Raw genomic sequence first — 12,313 nt, 5'->3', positions numbered from 1 at the left:
TTGGTTTGTTTGGGGTTTTTTTTAATTATTATTTTTTTTGGGGGGGGGGCAGGATTTTTCTCTGGATGGTTTTCCAGCGGTGGGAGGACCCTTCCCCATCCTTCCCCCCCGTCTCCTTGAGTTAGTTCCCCGCACTCTCGGGAAAGCTCGGAGCCTCCTGGACTGAAGGCAACTTTTTTGCCACCCTCCGTACCCCTTCCCCCTTGGCTGAGCCCTGTCAGCAGGGACGGAAAGAAAAGCCCCAGCGAGGAGGAGGAGGAGGAGGAAGAGGAGGAGGAGGAGGAAGAAGGGGCTGTACGTGCATGTGTGGCTGCTGCTGGTGCTCAGGACCCGAATCTGTAGGTGTGCGTTGAAATATGGAGAATAGTCTTGGATGTGTTTGGGTACCAAAGCTGGCTTTTCTCCTCTTCGGGTTTACGCTGGCGAGCCTTCATCCTCCAGTCTCCGGTAAGTCAGCTCTGCCTTATTTTCCTTTTGCTCTCCGGGGGGTGAGAGGGATTTTTCTCCGCATCCCAAAGCGATGCGCCCGTTTCTCTTGTGCTAATGGACTTTTCTCCCCCCTTCCGCGAGCATGATTTGGATTTTTTATGGGTGTGTGTGTGTGTGTTTGTTGTTGTTGTTGCTCGCCAGTGTGAGCTTTTCCATCGCTTCCCACAGATGGGAAGGGGGAAGCGGGGTTAGAAGCGCCTTGCGCAGCCTTGGAGAGAAAGGGCAGCCCTGGAAAGAAGGAAATCCGCGGAAAAGAAAGGAGAAATGTGGCAGGAGGTGGTATAATAGGTGTGTTGAGTGTGTGTGCCGCGGCGGTGGTAGGGTTAGTTCCCATTCTCTTCCGCACCTGATCCCGCTTGCGATTGGATATATTCGCCTGTAGCTTTTTGGCTCTCTGTGCTTGAAACCAAGGGAAGGGGTTGCCTTCGCTGGGTGATGGAATAAAAGCAGGAGAGGAGTTAGGATAGGCGGAAAACGCAGTTATCTGCAAAGCATCTCCCAACTCTATTAGGCTGCGATTCTTCGGGGCTGCACGGCTCTCGCCGCACTCGGCCGGGCACGTTTTCTAATTAAAAATGGCAAAGCCGGTTGTGTGCGGAACAGGGGGTAGGGATGGAAGGGAGGGAACTGACACCGCGATGCTCTGGGGCTACTTGCGCGGGCAGAAGAGGAGGGCTCGGAGGTACAGAGATTTCTTATTTCCAAAAAAGAAAGGAAAGAGAAATGGGAGCGGGAGCCAAGAAGTGTTAGGAAGTAAGAAAGTGCGGCTTTGATTTGCAGGAGGCTCCGGGTGCGAGTGCGTGGTCGGAGGGAGATGCGTGCAAGGAAAATATTATTCTCCGGCGCTCATTTGAATTTTCTCCGAAAGAAAACCGGGAACACTCCAGCGGGGGGAGAAACCTTGGGAAGGGGGGGGAGGCTGGAAAATGCCAAAAAGGGATCCGAGCACACGGCTGTGCGCGCCGCTTTGGCAGCGGCGAGGGGAGGAACAATGGGAACCAACTCCCCGCGCCGCACACACCAGCGCTAAAGCAGGGGGTTGCGATGGGGAAAGTGCTGCATACGAAGCCTTTGGCAAAAACAAAAAATAAAAGAAAGAAATCCAATCCTGGGTGTCTCCTGGCAAAGCTCAGGTTCTCAGCTGTACGTCCGTGGAGGTGCTCCTGCCTTTCCACAAACGGGTGGATCTTTTGATTGTGCCGATTTTGGGGAGTTAGCGACTAAACTGGGGGATGCTCCTCTGGCAGAGCTGGAGGTTTCCGTTGCGTGCGCGCGTCTGTCCCCAGCATTGTCCTCTGCGATCACTCCCGTGGAAGGTGGGACCCCGGGCAGCGGCAGCAGGATAATGACTAGGTGCCTCTCCTGCCTTTTCCACCTTAAAGGCTGGGAGCTGGGAGACATGGCAGTGATCCTCCTTGGTGTGAGATGATTGACTCGCAGGCTCCTTGGCTGCCAGAGGAGGGGATGGAGCGAGAGCCTCCGTGTGTGAGTGCCTGAGGAGGGGAGGATGCCCCCGTGCTGTGTCAGGGGCCAAATGTGCTGCAAGCCCATCGCTCCCCCAGCATCCCACCATTGTTTCGTGGTACGTGGATGGAACAGGCTGTTTTCCAGCTGCGTCTGGTGGTTGTGCATTTCACACCCCATCTATGATTACACAAGTGTTTATTGCACTGATTTTGAAGGTGGCCTCTTTGCTTTGCGCCCAGTTCCTCACGCTGCCTCTGCAAATGGGCAAAGTTTTTCCCAACGTGGTAGCCCTGGGGGCCAGCATGAGTTGGTGCTTTCCTGAGCATCCCTGCGGCCACCTCAGGTCAGCCCATAAAACCGAATAAAGCGGATCTTGCCCCTCTGGGGACCTGTGCTCGCTCGCGGTGGTGTTTCCACTCCATCCGTGGGCAGGAGGTGCGGGTAGCACGCCGTGGCTGGCACGGTCCCCACGCAGCAGGGCACGGTCCCCAGCAGCGAGCGCTGCTAACAAAGGGCTCCTGGAGATGCTGCACAATGGGACCGGCTCCTCTCTTGCTCTTTGCCCAAAGCCCGGAGTTCCCGTGAACATTCAGGGGTGCGTTGGAAACTTCGGTACCGAAAAGGGAGCGGCGCGGGCAGGGACACGCCGCTTCCCCGCCGGAGTCATGTGTGAGGGGCAAGTGTTTTGGGGGTTGGGACAAAAAGTAAAAGCCCAATGGACTTTCCCTGGGTAAAACCACGTGGATGGAAGGACAGATGATGGGCAGCAGCGTTTGCCATTTTGGAAAGAGACCATGGGAAACGTGTTCCTGATAAAGGCAGATGTAAATGATGTAGTGCTTGATCATGATGGTGCCCTGTATTTTGTTCTGTGGAGCTATTAAAGTAACCACAAAATAGTTTGTCTTTTTTTTTTTTGGTCCGTAGGTGGGAATTTAACTCAATCTCAAAGAGGTTTTTTGGTTTGTTTTGGTTTTTTTTTTTTTTTGTGAATGGCTTCTGTGTTTGGTGTCTTTGACTCCCGCTAGATCCGGGTGAGGAATTTGGCGGTGGTGCAGCGTGTCAGAGCCCGGCGCTGGCTTGGGTACTACGGCGATCACTTCTGTGAGTGGTGCAGTATAAATCACCGGTGACCTGTCACAGCATCTCCCTTTCCCATGCGCCGCCCTTGCCCTCCGTGTTCGGAGGCGTCTGAGCCACCAGGAGCCGGGTAACCTCCGGGCGTTCACCCGGAGTGTTTTTAAAAAATGGAAATGAGCTTCGTTGAGGATGAGCGATTTACATTTGAGCAGTCGTCGTCTTTCTGTAGTTTGCTGAATATTTTGGTATTCAGCTCTTCTTGTTTTATGTCTTTTTGTCCTCACTCCCCCTTTCTCCGCGTCCGTATGGATACAGGACCAATGCTGACTTCAAACACAGTCAGGAATGTTTGTTTTCAGTGAGATTATGCCAATTGCCATGATGTCCAGATTTCACACTTGGTTCATTTATCCTTGTCCTACTCCCTTTTCCTTCCCTTAGGGTGTAAGGTCCATTCCAGGGCCCAAAACATGGCAGTGCCATCAGGATATTCTCCTTGCGTTTCCCTCTTTGAGCCCATCTTTGATTGCCTGTTTTCCGCTAGGACGGTAAGATTTTTGGGGCAGGACTGTAAGGTTTTTGTTCTGCGGATTCACAGCAGGATCGTGGTCCGCAGTGAGGGCTTCCAGGATCAAAATGATTAATAAATTAGGGAAGAAAACCCGTGAGGCTGCTCGTTCCGGATGCAACTCGCAATCCAGGCAAGGCCTTCACTTCATCCCATCAAGATTAAGTTGGGAGCTGGTGCCTTGACCTTGCACTTGGCTTTTCCCAGGAGCAGCCCAGATGGAGATGGAGGAACGAGCGCTGCCTCCTCCCAACCCACCCGGGCTTTCCCTCCGCTGCCAAGGAAGCGGAGAGCCTTGTTTTCCATCCCCTGTCTCATGTTTTGACTGGCAAAAAGCTGGCGCTGGATGTGGGCTGGTATTTCCCACCATCCTGCAATAATCTGGGCTCTGCCTGAGCTCGTCCCCGAAGCGTGTGTTGCCTGTGACGCCCGGGTTGGCCTTTCTAACGGGAGACTGCTGTCAATCCAGTGACATGACAGCTAAAATAACTCGTTCAGAGTCACTCATCAGATGCTCAGCACATGGATTTTCCACCAGCTGTCCTTTAGAGGGCCAGTAGTGATTTTTTAAATGTTATTTTGATGAGATCAAATAACGCCGCAAAATTGAGTGTTTCCTGTGTGTCCGCTTGTGTGGCGAATCCAGCTGCAAGGATGAAACTTGGTGATGGGTTTGCACCTCCATTCTTGGTGGAAAAGGTTGTTGTGAAAGAATTTTGCCCTTTCCTGCTATTTTAACGTCTTCCCAGACTAAAGCTCACCCGTTCCCCTCCGTGTTGGCCTAAGGGAAGGCTTCGTCTTCCCTTAAATCCAGTCGGTGGCCGGTCATGAGTGGTGTCCCCCAGGGCTCGGTATTGGGGCTGGTTTTCTTTAACATCTTTATCAATGATCTGGACGAGGGGATCAAGTGCACCCTCAGTCAGTTCACAGATGATGCCAAGTTGGGTGGGAGTGTTGATCTCTGGAGGGTAGAAGGGCTTTGCAGAGGGATCTGGACAGGCTGGATGGATGGGCCGAGGCCAATGGGATGAGGTTTAATAGGGCCAAGTGCCGGGTCCTGCTCTTGGGTCACACCAACCCCATGGACACTGCAGGCCTAGGGCAGAGTGGCTGGAGCTTCCTGGCAGAAAAGGACCTGGGGATGTTGGTCGACTGTGGGCTGAACGTAAGCCAGCAGTGTGCCCAGGTGGCCAAGAAGGCCACCAGCATCCTGGCCTGTGTCAGGAACAGTGTGGTGAGTAGGACTCGGGAGGTGATCGTCCCCCTTTCCTGGGCACTGGTGGGGCCCCACCTCGAGTGCTGTGTCCAGTTTTGGGCCCCTCATCACAAAAAAGCCATTGAGGTGCTGGACCGTGTCCAGAGAAGGGCAACGGAGCTGGTGAGGGGTCTGGAGCACAAGTCTTGTGAGGAAAGACTGAGGGAGCTGGGGGTGTTCAGCCTGGAGAAAAGGAGGCTGAGGGGAGACCTTCTCGCTCTCTCCAACTCCCTGAAAGGAGGGTGTAGCCAGGGGGGGTCGGTCTCTTCTCCCAAGGACCAGGCGATGGGACAAGAGGAAACGGCCTCAAGTTGCACCAGGGGAGGTTCAGATTGGATATTAGGAAAAATTTTTCCACGGAAAGGGTTATTAAGCCTTGGAATGGGCTGCCCAGGGAAGTGGTTGAGGCACCATCCCTGGATGTGTTTAAAAGATGGGTTGACATGGCGCTTAGTGACATGGTTTAGTGATGGTTTTTATCAGAGTTAGGTTGATGGTTGGACTAGATGATCTGAAAGGTCCCTTCCAACCTGGACAATTCTATATGGTTCGCTGTGCAGGTGTAGGGACACTCAGACCCGAAGGTGACACACGAGCCAACGGGTAGGTTCTGGCCTCAGGTTTGCTGCGGCAAATCCCTCGATTGATGCCATATTCAGAATTTAGTCACTTTGTGTAGGGACCGAAGCGGTTGAGAAAGAAGCTGACGCTCAGGGAGAGGGGACCGCGTCTTCAACATGCCTAATTATGCCTTCTGCTGAAATGCGGCGTGAGTCAGTGCAGCCGCTCTCTTTGTTGTAATACAAATAGATGGGAATTTCTTCAAATGTTGGCCTTGCCTGAATAAAAAGTATACTGACAAATTCCACCGAGGCTTTCATGATTAATTAACTAAAGGCAAAAAAAAAATAATTCACTTGCTCTGTTCAAATTATCCCTTGGGTGAAACGTTGACCTAAATTTTTTGTTTTATTTCCATTGGAATCCAAAGTAAACACGTTGGCCCTGTCCTCGTTTCCCTTCTGTCCCTCTTCCCGCAGCCTTGGTGCCCCCGGGCTGGATGGAGATGCTCCTGCCCGGAGCGAGGGCATCGGTTCAGGAGGCAGCACCCATGTCTGTAGGATGGTCCCCGCTCTTCTGGAAAGCATCCGCCCCCAGGTGCTATTCCCAGAGTCTCCGAATGCCCATACTTTTAATTTGCCCGAGGCAATTAATGGCCTGAAAATTCATCTGCCAAAAAATAGGTGCCGCAATGTTCTTCATCCAAACTGTGAGGTTGCACCGAGGCAGAGCTGAGCTTACATGGTTTTTTCAGGGAACTGTCTTCCCTACTGGTTTTTATACCGTTTTGTATCCCCGGTGACTGGTTCTGATGCTCACTTTAAAGAATTCCTTCTCAGATGTTTGTTCTGGGGATGGCTTAAAGCATTCCTGGGTCCGGTCCTGGTGAAATAAATCTACTTCATGTGTCCGTTACCCATCTCCTCCTCCCCATCCCCTTCTATGTGAACTTCACAGTCTGTTTTACCACTTTTGCTGTTGAAAAGCAGCAGTGGTCTTCTCTGCGACATAAAAGATGCTTGGGAATCTTTTTTTAATACGTGTGAAGAACCTCAGGCAGTTGAGATTTGCTCCTTTGGGTCTTCCGTGCAGCCTCCTGTAAGGAAAGGTCATCCTGCCCCTCTGCTCTGCCCTGGGGAGGCCACATCTGGAGCACTGGGTCCGGTTCTGGGCTCCCCAATTAAAGAAGGACAGGGAACTGCTGGAGAGGGGACAGCAGAGGGCTACAAAGATGATGAGGGGCCTGGGGCATCTCTCTGATGAGGAAAGGCTGAGGGACTTCTTGGGTCTTTTGAGTCTGGGGAAGAGAAGCCTGAGGGGGGATCTGATCAAGGCCTATAAATACTTCAAGGGTGGGTGTCAGGAGGATGGGGCCAGTCTTTTTTCAGTGGTGCCCAGGGACAGGACAAGAGGGAATGGGCACAAACTTGAACACGGGAAATTCCATCTCAACATGAGGAGGGACTTCTTTCCTTTGAGGGTGTCAGAGCCCTGGAAGAGGCTGCCCAGAGAGGTGGTGGAGTCTCCTTCTCTGGAGACATTCCAACCCCACCTGGACTGGTTCCTGTGGGACCTGCTCTGGGTGGCCCTGCTTTGGCAGGGGGTTGGACTGGATGATCTCCAGAGGTCCCTTCCAACCCATATCATTCTGTGATTCAGTGTGAAAACCATCAAACCACGGAAAGCAATGTCAGAAAGTGAAGCGTTCCTGATTTCTGACAGTAAATTTCACTGCTAAAACAGAGTATATTATCCCTGAAAGGTAACACATCGGATAATTGTAAACTTAGCGGAATTGTTTCTTTCTGACAACGTTTCTCCATTTCAGCTTTGATGTGAAGGGCTACAGCTAAATTGGGCTAATGACAGAACGTCTCGCTCGAGAGTTTGGAGTTGTCTGCACTAGGAAGGGATGAGAATTCTCAGAGAGGCGCGCTAAACACGTAGTTAAATGTCTCAATTTCTGTCTCGGCTGATGGCAGTCGTTTGTTCGATGGTAATGCCAATATATGTGCTGTAATTTTGTAAATGCTCCGAAGTATTCAAAATACGTTGATAACGATGCTAAATTGCTGCCCGAAGTTTCAGCAAAAATATTGGTTGTCAAACAGAGGAGCTGAAGGAATAGTACCTTCTTGGAAATCGCGTTGCTGGCTGAAAACTGGGTATCTTCTCACCCTGTGAGGTTAAAACGGGGAGACTACTGATGTTTTGATGATTTTGTTTACTTTTATGGTGCTGTAGGAACAAATTCACTGGGTTGAGCATGTTCATCCACCCTATGGTCACAATATCCTGGGCTCGAGGGCTCAGAAGGTGCCTCTTCTCCCAGCTTGGAAGGGTAGCTGGACACTGACTTTGGCGCTGCGTTACGAAGGGCAGAATTTATCCAAATGGATAAATTGGGATGAGGGATGAGGATGTAACCGTGGGATGAGGATGTACCGAGGGATGAGGGTGTACCGAGGGATGAGGGTGTACCGAGGAAGATGTAACCGTGGGATGAGGGTGTACCGAGGAAGATGTAACCAAGGGATGAGGATGTACCGAGGGATGAGGATGTACCGAGGGATGAAGATGTAACTGTGGGATGAGGATGTACCGAGGAAAATGTACCAAAGGATGAGGATGTAACCGTGGCATGAGGATGTAACAGTGGGATGAGAGTGTACCAAGGGATGAAGATGTAACCGTGGGATGAGGGTGTACTGTGGGATGAGGATGTACCGAGGGATGAGGATGTACCGAGGGATGAGGATGTAACCATGGGATGAGGGTGTACCAAGGGATGAGGATGTAACCGTGGGATGAGGGTGTACCGTGGGATGAGGGTGTACCGAGGAAGATGTAACCGTGGGATGAGGGTGTACCGAGGAAGATGTAACCGTGGGATGAGGGTGTACCGAGGAAGATGTAACCGAGGGATGAGGATGTACCGAGGGATGAAGATGTAACTGTGGGATGAGGATGTACCGAGGAAAATGTACCAAAGGATGAGGATGTAACCGTGGCATGAAGATGTAACCGTGGGATGAGGGTGTACCGAGGGATGAGGATGTACCGAGGGATGAGGATGTACCGAGGGATGAGGATGTAACCATGGGATGAGGATGTACCGAGGAAGATGTACCAAAGGATGAGGACGTGCTGTGGGATGAGGAGGTACCATGGAATGAGGATGTACCATGGGATGAGGACGTACCATGGGAGGTGAAGCTGCTGGTTTGGGAGCGGATGGAGAGCTTTATAAATTGCAGGGTTAGGACTCTTTTGAGAGGTTCTGTAGATTAGCCTGAGCTAAGGTCAGCTCTTAAATCACTGGAAGAGCTCTGCTATGAATGACAGTCTCCTAGTTCATATGTTTATTGTTTCTGTGTAATAATAGTTTTACAGCTTGGTGTCCACATTCCATACACCCTGTCAGTCACTGGGGGCTTCAGACGTTGCGCTGACAGAGACTGTGTTTGTCCTGCCCAGGTGAGGAGCTACATTTCTGTATTTCCAAGTTGCCTTTGCTTATTGCTTTCCTTTTTTTTGGTTTTTTTTTCCTCTTAAACCGTTCCTGTCTCCTGTTTCTCAGGTTTTTGTTTACTCCCACTGCGTACCTTCCATCATCTCCGCAGTCGCCCAATGCTCCGTCAAATCTCGGCGCAGCACTGCAAGAACAGGCTGGTTCGGTAGAAATAAGAGCCAGGTTACTCTTGGAGATGGGTGGTTTCTACAGCGGAAGATTAAGAAAGTAGAGAGATTATAGCGTTAGAAATCGATCTGAAGCTAACTATTATTTTGTGGTTCCCTGCTTGCTCTTGGGGACACTGAGTAGAGAGAGATTGTCATAAAAAAATTGCGGCACAAAGTTTGTTTCCTCTGCTTGGCTTGGTCCCAAGGCGAAGCAACTAAGGAGAAGTCCTCACTTGAGCCCTGTATCATAGAATCAGAGAACGGTTAGAGTTGGAAGGGACCTTAAAGATCATCGAGTTCCAACCCCCCTGCCCTGGGCAGGGACACCTCCCACCAGACCAGGTTGCTCAAAGCCCCTTCCAACCTGGCCTTGAACCCCTCCAGGGATGGGGCAGCCACAACTTCCCTGGGCAACCTGTTCCATGTTGTATATGATACACCTGTGCATGTGTTTGAGTTCCTGGGGCCGGGATGGGGACAGATAATGTCACTAGAAGAAGAATGATGTGCTCATTTTGTCTGTTCTCCATATGGATGGATATAACTTCACCTATTTACCCGTGCCTGTAACTGATGCCAAGAGCGGTTGCTTTTGGCATAGCTGAACACCGGTCTCGTAAATATGTTTTTAGAGGCTTAGTTTGGGTTCCTTGTCCCTTTTTCTTGGAGTGGATTTTGTGGAAGGACGTAAAAGTGCCCGGCAACCAAATGTGGGAAAAATTTGGGAAAATTCAGTTTGAAAAGCGGCTGAAGGCTCGTGCCTGCGTTAACGGTGTGACCTGCGGCGAAACTGGTGGGCACTTCTGTCTGGCTATCGAGCTCTGAGAGCAGTAATTAGATGAAACATGACAGCTCGGGACAAGGTCGATTGATATAATTGTGTAAAGTGTTTTTTTCTAAAGGCAGGATTCCCAAAACCTTGTAATTAGAAGCTGAGGGTCGCTTCCCTAGGAGCGGAGTCGATTTAGGAGCACGGAGTGGGCTATCTCGGGGCTGGCAGCACCAGCTGGAGTTGGACGTTTCATCCTTAGCCCAGAGCTACCCAAAAGGGCTCATTTGGTGCAGAGTTCATGCATGAACCTTCTTCCCCGCTCTGACACTCTTCCCCTCACTAGCCAAAGACTAAAAAGCATTTTAGAAGGGCTCTTTTGTGGATCTATCCACAATATTCATTCTTTTTCCTCCTCTTAGAAGCATCAGGGGAAAGAGAAAGACGTTGAAAAAGGCTCTGAGGGGCCTTCATCCATATTCCCTTCCTGTTTTTTTCCCTTCTCTCCTTTCTGATGCTCGGAAGAAGAGGAAAAAAGCCCTTAAAACTTTCCCTCAGCTCTTCCCTGGTGCTGAAGACACTCAATAGACTGTGGTCGTGGTGGGACCCAAACACACCAACCTGTTGACTGCTGAAGAACCCATTGCATTTTCTTGCTCGGGTTGAGGTTTTGATTGTTGTTGTCTTGGTGGCGGGCGCTTGTGTCAGATCCCAGGGAAGGACTGATGTTAATTCTCTGTAGGACTTTAATTAGTAATTGTGGTTTTGGCTGGAGTTGGTGTGCTGATCTACCCTCAGAATGGCCTGAGCAAGGGCCGTGGAGGAAGATGGTCCAGCAGAAGGGGGTGTGTATTTTAGGAGATAGGTGTAGATGGCAATTCATGTATATAAATACATATATATATATTTGCAGCGATGCGGGGTTTTCCCTTTATTCATCAAATCCTGCAAATTTCATACTCCTTTTCTGAATGTCATGGCGCTTGTGTTTCTCTTACCCAAAATGAAAATCCTATTTCCTAGTTTGTCCCTCCTTTGTTGTATTATAGATGCTGCTGAACCTGCTGTTGGCATGACTGCTTCTCCGAATTTTCTACACGTTATGTATAAATTTGGCAAAATGGCCCCCAATCCCCCCCCCGCCCCCCCATTCTGCTTTGGAAGGGAGCTTCCTGCATGGTTTTCTGCTCAGGAGAATGAAAAGGTTTAGATGAATTATTGAAGAGGAGTCTGTCATACATATGAAAACAGTTAAAGGTCTTCGATTTAGACTTTGCTGTTAAAAAAAAAGGACATTGGGATTTTAAGAATATTTATTTACGGGGGCTCCGGACTTCTTTTATTTTCCCTGGATATGATGAATACCGTGTCCTCCCGTGCGAGAAACGGCGTGAGGCGAGTTAAATAATTAACTGAATCTGACAGCTCTTGGTTTGCCGTTCGTGAGCAGGAGGGTGCAGAAAGGAGACGGTTTCGTACCCCTGGATGGTGTCAGAACGGCTTTTTTCGGCGTCCGCAGAGAGTTATAAAGGTAGAAATTTTTTTGTGCCTGCGACAGAGATGCCGAAAGGGGCTGATATCTCCCCCGGTCCACGCGCTGATAGGACGTTCAGCAAAGCAGCAGCGGAAGGATGCTTAAAGGTGTTAACGCGTAAGATTTTAAAGTGCTGGAGGACCGAGGGTGTTGTATGTTCAACGCTTTTTGCCAAAATCCCGAGCTTTTAGATTCCTGACTGGTTTTGACATTAAGAGGATGCTGAGTTTGTGGGAATTAAAACCCCTGCGTCCTTTGGAATAGCAGGCGTGCGTTCCAAGAAATCCAGTCGGTTCTGGAGGAGACTGTTACACGTGGCTGTTTGCTGTGATCTCCCTCTCGCCCAAACATTATTCAGTCTTTGTTTTCATTAAGCTGAAAAAAAGGTCATCTGGATGAAAGATTCGGGAGAAAACTGGGTAAACAGCTGTATTTCCATACTGCCCACACAATTCTCTAAGCCGGCAGTAATGGAGAATAAATCAGATATTTATTTTTTTTTTTAATCCATCATATTTTAATGATTTAAACAATTAAAAAAAAAAAAAAAAGAGAAAGGCTGTTTCGATACATTAGGCCGGATTCTCAACCTGAATAAATCTTCACCGACTTCCACAGAGACCCCTTCGCATCAACAAAATCCTTCTAACGCAATTTGTTGTTGTTCATTTGCATTCCTTATGTGCTCCCGTAGTGACGCCGATTCTCTGCAACCAAATAGCTTTGCTATAGCAGGTGTATTGATATTAAAAGGGTTGTTAACATCTCTCCAGAGGGGGATATTCTGTTACTGGTAACTCTATCAAGCTTTTCCATCTGCGTAGGGAATTTGTCAGAAGCTGGTGGTACGTTATTAAAAGTATTAGTTATCTCTCGATTTGCCTCTAATTGAATTACATCATTAATAGA

General features: G+C 49.7%; 1 protein-coding gene across 1 annotated transcript in view; it reads left to right on the top strand.

The window, feature by feature from the left end:
- The first annotated feature begins 356 nt into the window (after positions 1-356).
- The window catches only part of LOC141476887 (netrin receptor DCC), a 579,965-nt gene continuing 568,008 nt past the window's right edge, over positions 357-12,313 (top strand). The window contains exon 1 of the mRNA XM_074165768.1: positions 357-447. Within this exon, the coding sequence (XP_074021869.1) occupies positions 357-447 (91 nt within the window). The remainder of the gene's footprint in view (positions 448-12,313) is intronic.

Source organism: Numenius arquata, chromosome Z (assembly GCF_964106895.1).
Source record: "Numenius arquata chromosome Z, bNumArq3.hap1.1, whole genome shotgun sequence".
In the NCBI taxonomy this organism is placed as follows: domain Eukaryota; kingdom Metazoa; phylum Chordata; class Aves; order Charadriiformes; family Scolopacidae; genus Numenius; species Numenius arquata.
The sequence above is the reverse complement of the archived record's forward strand: the minus strand, read 5'-3'. Positions and strand labels throughout refer to the sequence as shown.